The 11,300-nt window shown below is 34.9% G+C and overlaps 1 protein-coding gene across 1 annotated transcript; it reads left to right on the top strand.

Annotated features, from left to right (window-relative positions):
• Nucleotides 1–7,855: 7,855 nt before the first annotated feature.
• On the top strand, nucleotides 7,856–10,965 carry LOC120532058. The gene is made up of 7 exons (XM_039757967.1): nucleotides 7,856–7,910; nucleotides 8,153–8,236; nucleotides 8,480–8,554; nucleotides 9,579–9,641; nucleotides 9,776–9,862; nucleotides 10,019–10,070; nucleotides 10,502–10,965. The coding sequence occupies exons 2-7, from the start codon at nucleotides 8,153–8,155 to the stop codon at nucleotides 10,963–10,965; spliced, it is 825 nt and encodes a 274-aa protein (XP_039613901.1). The 5' UTR covers nucleotides 7,856–7,910.
• Nucleotides 10,966–11,300: the final 335 nt, after the last annotated feature.

The raw sequence follows: 11,300 nt of genomic DNA on the forward strand, positions 1-11,300 counted from the left end.
GATTTATATTGATTTGCATATTCAAAGAGGCATAATTCTGGAAGGAGTTGGGGTGTTACATAAAGCGCGTGCACGAGCGTTACTTTTCACGCTGATCGGGATTTATGTAGTGGAAGAACATGGAAGTTGGAGTACGCACAGATTCCTGCATCTGGATTTTTCTGTGTGTAAGCACATTTCAGCTTTTGTGCTTCTGCCATGTTATAGTTCGAATTCTACACACAGCGTTATACATGAGGCCCCAGGCCTTTAAAGCCTCCATCTTAGGCTACTATAGCCAGTTCTAGTTTGGACTCTGTGAAATGCACTTGACGTTTATGATACAACAAACCCTTTCGCAGCTGGGAAAAAACAATATATGGGTGGCTGCCCCAAACCTTTATGATGTCTTTGACGTATTATTATCACACCCCATATGGTTTGATGAAGACAATTCCTAAAACATATGACCAGCATGTACGACTTCAATCTTGTTCCAGATATATTTAAGTTATTCGTCATTAGTTGAGAACACAGAATGGCAGTATTCAGGACAGCCCATGTTAGCACAATAGTCTTTGTCTTGCATAAGGAATAAACCCAAAAAAGTTATGGAATGTCTTTCAGAAATATACCACTAGGGGATCGACTCATGCAAATGGCTTAACATTGAAAAATACATTATGTACTTGCAGGAAAATCTAAGAATCAGAGAGTCCTCCAAATTCATTACCCAGAATGAAGTGCTTGGTTTGAAACAATGAGGTGCAATGTACAGGATGTGATCCTGGTGAAGAACAGGAGTAGACAGCCTGGAATTCCCCTACAGAGCCTACTCCTTCCATGCACAACAGCCAATCAGTCCATTGTCCATTTAAGTCCATTAAGAATTATATTGTCAGAAGATTAAATAGATCCCAGCTATCCAACAGAAGTAATGGAATAGTTTGACAGGGATGTGAGTAACATCATAGAATCCACAGCAAAGGGGTAGAGAGTGTGAAGGACAACATACAGGGATCCTTACTCAGACAAGATACCAATATTATGGAAGGACAGGGAAAGCAGTATATTCACCTGATTATCTTCCCCCATACACTAGGTGGCAGCATTCCTGTGGAACCCATTCAGATACCTATAGGGAATGCCAAGAATTGTAGTCTGGGGGCATAGCCCTGCTAGGGTCTGTGGGTGCTGCTAGGGGGTCCTGCAGGGAGGTATACTCCATATCTTGGTGACTTCTGTATGGCCCAGACATACTTCAAATTGGTGAAGCCCTGGTACCAGAAGTACTCCAGAGACTCAGATAAAAGAGACCACACTGTCTTGTCCAGGCAAGTCGGAGCTGGGAGCAAAGACAGGCAACATTCGCCTTGGAGGAGCAGCAGTGCGTTGAGAGAGAAAGAGGATGACACACTCATTGAATTGTTCTACAAAAGGGTATTTTTGTAATAAACTACCCTTTTATTTGAGACTGGGAATGTGTTGTGTGCTCATGTTTGTGGTTTGGGGCTCAGTGGCACCTCCTAGCTTTGACAATGGATATCCAGCTTCAAGCAATGATGACCACCATCATCAGCTAACTGTATGCATGACAGAGTTTTTCAGAATGGAACACCAGGCCATCCTACGCAATGAATTGTACAGCCACCAGGATACACCAAATACAAAATCATTTTACAAACCTTCATTAAGCAGCTTATAACTGCTAGCAAAGAGGAAAAGCAGCCACTCAGAAAATAGTATCTTGAGGAAGAAGCTGATGACTCTCCACAGAGCTGAGTTGCACAGATGAGAAACAGGAAATGGCAAGGAAGTGAGATGCCATCATAGCTAATCTCTTTGGTATTACCAAACAACTGATAGGGGATACGTGAGACGGGTGTTCTGCCTTCAACTTTGAACGACATAGTGGGAGAGCATGTGCGTGAACCTCATCCAGCTCTTCTGGTTCCATCAACCTCACAGTTCACAAGGAGACCAACTGGAAGGAGGTCCAAGATGTAGCAAGAGCAGCCCGCTCGGCCTCTTCCCCAGGACCCAGCAGAGTACTCTACATCTTCTAAAAGCAGTGTCCACAACTCCGGCTGAACCTGTGGAAAAGGTTGAAAGTGATATAGCGCAGGGGAAGAATTGCCAACCAGTGGTGATGTGCTGAGGGTGTTTGGATATGTAATGAAGAATCCCTTGAAGAATATGGGCCAGTTTTAAATCATCTCACTACTAAGCATGATGGGGAAGATGATATTAAGTATTGTTTCCCAACATCTGACATTCAAAAGAACAACTATATTGACACCTCAGTGCAAAAGAGTGGGATACCTGGAGTGCATGGGTGTCTGAAACACACAGGGGTAAGTTACTCAACTAATTAGAGAAACCCACAAAAACACAGGAGATCTGGTTGGTTGGACCTGGCCAATGCTTATGGTTCAATGCTTATGCCCTATGAAGAACATGTGGAAGAAAGAAAGAACATACTATGTGCTTGTGGAGAAGTGCTGGATTAGTGGCTGGTAGACTTTTTGTGAGCTGATCAAGGCGGACTGTTTGGGCTTTGCAGAATGTTATCTTGATTAGGTTTAATGGGTGCTACAAAGAGGAGAAGTATGAGAACTGAGACAGAAATCACAGAGAAAAACACTAGGTGGTTATATATCAAGTGGTCCTCCAGTAAATACAGGAGTTAAAAGTTCCTCCTGGGAAGAAGTTAATATTTGCCCAGCTGCAACTTACAATATATGTATTGTTCGTTAGATTTTTTTAGAAATGTATTGGTGTAACAAAGCCGGCAAGAAATTTTTAAGTGCACTGATTTTAATTTTGCTTGTCTAAAAAGAGCAACTTTTGTTGGATTTGAGGTGTGCTTGTGTGTGGTTAAAATGACAGAAATCAACTTTGCAGCTTTTGTCTGTGTACCTGAACTATGAGGTGTTTGTTTTTGTTCTAACAGAAGCCTGGTGCAACCTGACACTTAGGTTATGGTTTGTGCATGTATGCTTTGCTCTTTGTGTGTACTTGAACATGTGCGTGCCTGTGCTGTGCCTGTGCTGCACTTATACAGATGTGTATGTGTTCTCCTTAAGAACAAGGAAAAAAGAAAAGGTTGTAATTAAATTTAACATAAAGTGTAGCATGACCTTGTGAAGCCTGATATTTTTAATTGCCATGGGTCCCTTTTTTACCAAGAGGGAAGAGGGGAGATTGTTTCTGTGTATGCCTCTTAGTTGTGACCTTGGTGTACAATAACTTCTAAACCACCCAGCTCTAAATGTGACATATACACATAAATTAATTAGAAACCTATTATACAAGATATACTTGAGCTTGTAAATTTACATTGTGATTATTCTTTGTGAACATAATGCAGTGAATGTGAGCAGATAATGAGGATTTAAAGAACAGAAGTTTAGATTGTGTCTTTTCCACACACTCAGCATTTTTAGGATTCCTTTCTTGAAGATATCAGTGAAGATATTGGACTTCTGCAACACAATTTTTACTAATTAGCTTTATCAGGACATTATGGATAAAAAGAAATCAAATGTATCCTTGCATAAATAAACTGATATTATTTACAAAACTGTTTTTCTTTGAATTAGAATATGACCCACCACTTGCTCAGACAGATTTGGCATGAAGACAAACTGAAAATTATAAAAGATATACTGCATATACATAAAATTGATTTCTTTTTTTTATCCCTGCTTTATGTCAATAGAAAACATGAATTTCTAATGCAAAATAAATAATCCTCTGCTTGTAACAGCCAGGCCGCATAATTAATATTATAAAATCTTTAAAGAGTGTTTGCATAGTTAGAGTGCAGAATAGAATGTTAACTTTATACAGCTACAATGGATAATGGAAGGTTTTTCTTATGTTCCCAATAAACTGATATTCTAATAAAATATATTGTAACATAAAAATAAATACATACATAAAAAAATACTGTAAATATCACTTCTGCAAATGGTTTAAATCATATGATTAAACATACAAGGTAGAAAATGTGTATTTATACTTGAACAGTATTTGGAAAATTGAAGCTGGCAATGTGGCTCCTAAATGTTTTTGCCTATTTTATATTTTCTAACAGTTAAATTGAAATATATTGGTACAGTGACTTTTCCTTAACCCATGTTTGCTAAATGAGAGATGTTCTCTGGACAACTCTATTGATATAATAACTCTTAGATTCTGTGCTGTCAGAGTGCCAATGTGCACTCCTCATTTTCAGAAATTATGGGAAATACTGGAAAAATATAGATAACTAAATAAATAAGTAATTTAGAGTAAAAGTTTTTACTTTTCTTAACTCTATTGACACTTCCACAGAGCATGGATCTTAGACTAATAACCTTCTTGCCATTCTGCCTTCTCCTTCTATTGATATTGCTTCTCCCACTGGACATTTCTGTGTGATCTGTAAACAAAATTACAACATTTGGCTCTAATCAGATTGTCAAATTAAAAAGTCTGTTCTCAGGGATTTTCCTCACAGATGTCCAGTGGTATGGCAAGCCGAATTAACATTTAGAGATATCTCAAAATGGATTTTAAGATATCTGGAAATGCATTTTAGATATCTTAAATTGACTTACAGATATCTAAAAATGCATCTATTTTAAGATATCTAAAAAGCATTTTATGATATCTTAAATAGATTTCAAGATATCTTGAAATGATACACTGTACATTTTGAGATATCTGAAATGTATTTAAAGATATCTTAAATGCAATTCGAGATATCTTGAAATATGTTCATGTGCATTTTGAGATATCTCAAATACATTTCAAGATATCTTAAAATACATCTGCAGGTATTTCAAGATATCTCAAATACATTTTCAGATATCTTAAAATAACTTCCTGTGTATTTCAAGATATCTCAAATACATTTTCAGATATCTTAAAATAACTTCCTGTGTATTTCAAGATATCTCAAATACATTTTCAGATATCTTAAAATAACTTCCTGCGCATTTCGAGATATCTTAAATAACCTTAGAGATATCTCAAAATCACTTCCTGTAAAATTTCTTATACTTTCAATGGAACTTCCTGCCTATTTTAAGATATCTCGAAATGCATTTAAGATATCTCGAAATGCACAGGAAGTGATTTTAAGATATCATGAAATGTATTTCAGATATCTGCGAACAGACAGGAAGATATTTTGAGATATCTTAAAATATAATAAAATGACTTTCTTTTTAATAATACCTCCGCCCATTAAAGTTGACAGAGGGTGCTGTACGGTGCATGTTTTATTTAGTTAGCGTTCTGTGTTTGAATATTCGTAATAAAGCTTAAAATATCTAGGCCTCAGTTTCTATCGTCTTATTCAGAGTTTATGTAAAGTATTGGCATTACAAAATGTAAAAAGAAAGTTTACACAAATTGTCGGTGATCGTGATTACTGCAGTATTCTGTTCAGAAAAGGAAACCCACGTTTATATTATTGATAGTACAAAACCGCAAGTTTGCAATTACGGGATCGTCATAAAATACAAGGTAAGTTTTTACGATTTGGTGCGCGTCTAATACCAAAAATTGTCTCTGTTTTCTTAAAATAATGTGGCACGTGTATTTACGTTTTAATCGAAACATAAATGTACATATGAAGCAGCCTGAAACATTGCTTCCTAACGCCGCATCTCGAACGGTAAGACATACTTTTGAAGGTTACACTATTAATGAATAGCAACAAAAAGTATCATTAAATCCCCTTTCTTGTGATAGGTTTTTTGTAATTTACTCGTACAATGCTCTGATTTCTTCCATTGCTTATTTGACATATGAGGCATATGCTCAGTTAAGACAAATATTAACTGTTTTAAATCTTTTACCTTGTTATGTTATGACGTGAAACCAGTTATTATGTGTTACGTGTTTTATGTTCTGCTTTCAAAAGAAAATTGTACCAGTGATTATTTAACCTGATGTCAGCGGAAAGAGAACAGTTACAGGGTGTTTTAACCCGGGCCATGTCGTGTGTTCGAGAAGCTGAAGAAGTAGCAGAAGCAGATGACTTTGCAGCTTCATGTGTGAGACAAACTAGAGCTTTATTTAGAAGAAGTGCACGGAGACCACCTTTATCAGGGGGTTTGTATTATTTTAGTATTTTTAAATATACAGTATGCAGGTTACTCCCACGTATACAGCGCTGGTTGTATACCTTGATAAAATGTTTTCACTGGTTTTGATTATTAAGCCTAACGAACATTCATGCACTGTTAGGAGAATATTCGAGAGAGAAAGAAAACGTGTTCACCTGGCAAAGTTCCTTACTTGCGCTTAAATGGACACCGCTGGCGAAGGCCATTAAAATGTTCACCCGTTTACTTTTCCTTGATAAAAGCTGACTGTTTTATTGATTTATAACTCATGATAACTTCTAACGAAAGTTAGTCAACAACATTATAAGTCATGTATTTTTTACATTTAAAGAAACGTTTATGAGTGAAGGCAGTAAAACCAGAAGTAACACATATATATATTTTTTTCCTTCTGTTTTTTCATTGTTATGTTTTTTCTTTTACCAAGTTTAAAATAAATATTTTCTCTAATGACACATGCATTTATCATAAATTAGAAGCAATAATACATATCGTGTATGTTCAGTAATATCTTGAGATAATGCTTGTTGTAGAATATAATCACTGAAGTAATGTCTGACTTTCTTCTTATTTCTTTCACATATCACTGCTGCAACTATCAAAAGGCTGTTCAGAAATCATATACTGTACATCATTATTGCTATTGCAATGCTACAGGACTTGTATTGAAGTATAATCTTGAATACATATGCACAAAAAACTCTAAATTAAACTATAAATCAATGTATACAATGTGTGGATGCCAGTCCTATTTAAATAGTAATAATTGCAGTTAGAGAATGTATATTTCCAGATAGGTACAAGAGTATTATTTATTTTCCTAAAAAGATATTTCACAGATTATATTTATTTCAATTTTGTTTTCCCCAGATACTACAACAAGAAAAAAAGGAAGATCAAAATGCGATATATGGAAACTTAATTTTTTCCTTCTTCAGAAACATAATGAAGAGTATGTTCCACCTCCCTCAGAACTTTCCGTCTTACAAGAAATGGCTTAGGTTTGTACTCGTCATTTAAGGAATTTCTTCAGACAACCTAGTTGCTTTCAAATGTGGATTTGTTCCTACCCCCTCCCAAAAACTCTTACTTTTAACTTCTTACATATTTGCATATCCCTGTAAAACTAATGTTGAGCAAATATACCTTATATAGACAGTATAAATGTATGTATGTATGTGTGTGTGTCAGTGTGTGTGTGTAGATCTGGCCATGCAGAAAATGTCTGATGTGTGTTAATTGAATATGGAGGCTCACTGAAAAAACACTTAAAGGAAAGGAAATTCTTGTTAACAAACTAAGATTTTCCAATTTGAGGCATTATAGAGCATTATCTTCCTAATGAGATATAAAAGTTTGAATAAGATTCTTCCAGTTAAGTAAAATGAGTTGTTGTGTAAGCAGTGCATAATAGGACATCACAATGCAGTTTTCATAGCAGTTTAAAATTATTGCACTAATTATGTATTCATCCAGTATGCAGATCATTTATGGAATTTCATTACGTACTTGTACAATAATTATCTCTCTGATTTCAGGTCCTCCAAAACATGAGCAGCCTGGGACTCAAGACAGATATGGAAGCAAATCATCCATTAATAGGAACTGGACAATTCCTCAGTTAGAGAAGTTTATTATTGAAAGCTACCCAAACGTTCCTTTACACTTAACAGGATTTAGTTTTGCCAAAGCCGAGAAAGGGAGACGTTTGCATTGCTTGCAAACTGAAACTGCTGCTCAATTACAGGAAAAATTGGGAAAGGCAAAATATTCATAATTCCTCACCGTGACATACCACTACCGATTCAGGTAGAAATCTCACTAATTTTTACAATATGTCAAATTGTGCATTGATTAATATGATACTCTCTGTGAAGAAAGAAGAACCTGTCATTATGCAAAATATTAAGTGAGCATTTATAAAGTACAGTGTGCAGTTGTGCTTCATTGCATGTTAATAACACTCTGTCACTCAACTGAATCCACACATTTGTTTTTATGTATGACTGTATATTTAAACACCACCTTCCTTTCTACATTTCCTTTTCAAGATGGAGGAGATACACACGGCACAACAAGAATCAGAATTTAGAGCAGAAATTCCAGGTCAAGTGCATGCAGAAATAAGTTATCAGGTATTTATTTCTTATTGTTTGTGATACTGTTATATTAAAACATTTTATTAAATGTTAGTAAATAAGGTTCATTACTTATTATGGACACCACTATTGATTATATTCAGTATAAAGATAAATCCTTTATAAAAGAAATAACATTGATATTTTAGTGTTAAAAATTAGTATGTTTTTTTTTTTTGTAATTATTTATTCAGTTTTATAGACTATTGTTTTACCTGATTTATTTCATATGGAGCGCAGGCAACATTGTCACAGGAGCCACAGGTAGATAGGCTGGAAAACACAAGAGAACCTCAACCAGAAGTAAATACCCAGGTGTGTAATTTTGTAAAATTCTTTACTACATTAATCTATCCATTTATTGAAACTGCTTATGGCAGCATGAGGTACAAGAAGGAGCAAACCCTAATCAGTATGCCAATCAGATACTCCCACAGTCACAAATAACAATCCAATTTAGAGTTTCTGATAAAACTAAAAATGAGGCACTTGAGATGTCAAAGGAAACAGGAGCTTATTGAAAAAATGTAAATACAAACAATTTGGGCAGGTCCGGTAATGGGCTTTTGAGCCCAGTGTTGAGGAAGCACACAAACCTCTGCACCACACTGTTCTTCAGTCTTTAAAGAGATCTGTTACAATAATTTAAATTATTTAGTTATGGCAAGTTGCATTGCCTGCAAACATTGTTAGTCCCCTGTGTGGATGCATGTTTTCCTCTCACAGTCTATAGACAGTCTGTTAAATCAATCAATTAAATTGGTTTTGTATTAGAATGCCTGAGTAAATGTTTCTGTAATGGACTGGCATCTCATCGACGTCTGTTTTCTGCATTGTTTTCATTACTGCTGGGATAGGCAATGGCTATGTCACATGATAAATAATGCTTTAACTTAGTTCTGAAGCATAAAATACAGTATCAGTGTTTATATACATGCATTATTACTGTTCATAGCTGTACACTATATATATATATATATATATATATATGTACACACTATTGGCCAAAGGTTTTAGAACACCACCTACGTTTTTTTAAGTTGTTCTTAAAACTTAATCAGTTGAAATGCAGACACACCTGCTCAATTCATATTGTAGTGGTGGAGCCATATAGCCTATCCGAGAAGCAGTGGATCAAGACAGAAAACTCTGAATAGGGCACTTGTTTATTTCAGTGTTTTTATTTGATATTTTACATATAATTAACCAAATTGCTATATTTTGTCAATTTTGCTTAGGCCAGATTTATCTGGTCACTTATGTGTTCTGTGCATCACTTAAACTTGGCTCAATAGTGTTTTTATGCTCTCCATATTCTCTTCTGCTGTTCATTTTATAGATTTTGATTGGTGATATTGAGAACTTTCTTGGAAGTGCAGAATATGAAAATAGCACATCAGAGGTAAATATCATTTTAAACATATTTTAAGTGTATAATATTCATGGACTCTTACTTATGCATGTATTATTTTATCTTCAATTAGTTTTATTTAAACTTAAAATAAATTAACTTTTTCCAATCACTTGCTTTTGCAGTTGAGATTATCCAGACTGCATGAAGAGGCAAATGTACCAAGTCCTCCAGAATCTCCTTTTGCTTATATAAATGCTGATACTCCCACGGTAAATATTTAATGTTTTAAACATTCAGAATTAAGAGCAGATTATTTGATAGGAGGAGAGGAGAAATGTGTGAATGTATAGAGAAACAGGAAGGTGCTTGTGAACCTAATTTGTTATCCTTACAGATTTTATCATTTTTATTTTTGTTTTTGTTAGGTTCAGATTAAAGTATCTCAGTTGGATGAAAAACGATTCCATCTTGACAGAAGTAAGTTTTACTCAGGGTAATTCAGTCACCTTCATGCACAAATCTAGCCAAAACTATTATAATTTACAAATTGAGTACTATCCATTGGACTACATTTTTAGAAAAGGAAATGCATCTCTTTGATTTCAAGAAATTACAGTCGACAATCAGTTAAGCCTCAAATTTGGTAAAAACAACCCTTCACATAATTGTGATGTTTGAATGTCCTTACTCTTGCTCCAACACTTTCTCTTAAGAATAAGTCCATTGAAAATTCAAGGTGTCACGTTTGTATTTTCCAGCCAGATATCCTCTTTTTATGTCCTTCCTATAGACTCAGAAATGTCTGTCGCTCTCACATTTTGATTAGCCCCTTACATTTCATACTACTGTATATATTCTACAGTTCATTTTTTTCACTTTCTTTATAAAATCATGTTGTATTTTATGAGGTTTTTCAGAGCTTGAAGGATTAATAGAGGAAGAAATCATTATCGAAATAAACAGGGAAACAATATTGAATGATATGCAGCGAATTTATGGAACAACAGAACTCCTCAACAAAAAGCTTAAAGTATGTTTTATTGGAGAAGAAGGGCATGATTTTGGCGGATTAACTAAAGATCTTTTTTCTTGTTTTTGGAACTGTGCCTTCACTGAGTGGTTTAAGGGTGAGGATGCACTTGTACCTTGTATACCTCTCTATCATTATCATAAAGCACAAGAAATCTTTACAGTTGTGGGAAGAGTATTGTCTCATATGTGTCAGCTAAATAGATGTATACCTCCAAGATTCTGTAGGTCAACATTGCTTTCTATTGTATTTAATACCTCCACCATTCACAATAACATTCTTATAGATGACTTTCTGCTTCATGTAACTGCTTCAGAAAGAATCCTCCTAAAAAGCAATTAACCACTTTGAAACATTAAGAGACTTTGAAAAACAAGAGCTCTTAACATTTTTTTCTGTAAATGGCATGCATAGTATTCCAACACCTATAAATCTTAAGGATCAGCTCATTCTTATTGCACAGAATGAACTAATAATTAAACCAGGGTTCCTCAATAATTTTATAAGAGAGTCAATTCCAGATGCCCATTTCACAGTTTTTTGGTCACAGTTAGATATTGACTCAATTTCCTACCTATACTGGCAAGAAATGCCAACTACAGAACGCGTTTTGACATGCTTTAAAACAGAAACAGATCTCAGGCCAGAGGAAGAAGTTGCATATTATTATTTGTGTG

The sequence above is a fragment of the Polypterus senegalus genome, chromosome 7, assembly GCF_016835505.1.
Source record: "Polypterus senegalus isolate Bchr_013 chromosome 7, ASM1683550v1, whole genome shotgun sequence".
NCBI lineage: Eukaryota > Metazoa > Chordata > Cladistia > Polypteriformes > Polypteridae > Polypterus > Polypterus senegalus.

What these genes read in the sequence shown, in the direction of transcription:
- LOC120532058 (XM_039757967.1), top strand. Translation starts at nt 8,153, where the DNA reads ATGGAGGAGATACACACGGCACAACAAGAATCAGAATTTAGAGCAGAA. An exon ending in ATGCAGAAATAAGTTATCAG is followed by an intron (nt 8,237 to 8,479) that starts GTATTTATTTCT and finishes TATGGAGCGCAG; the next exon opens with GCAACATTGTCACAGGAGCC. An exon ending in ATGAAAATAGCACATCAGAG is followed by an intron (nt 9,642 to 9,775) that starts GTAAATATCATT and finishes TTGCTTTTGCAG; the next exon opens with TTGAGATTATCCAGACTGCA.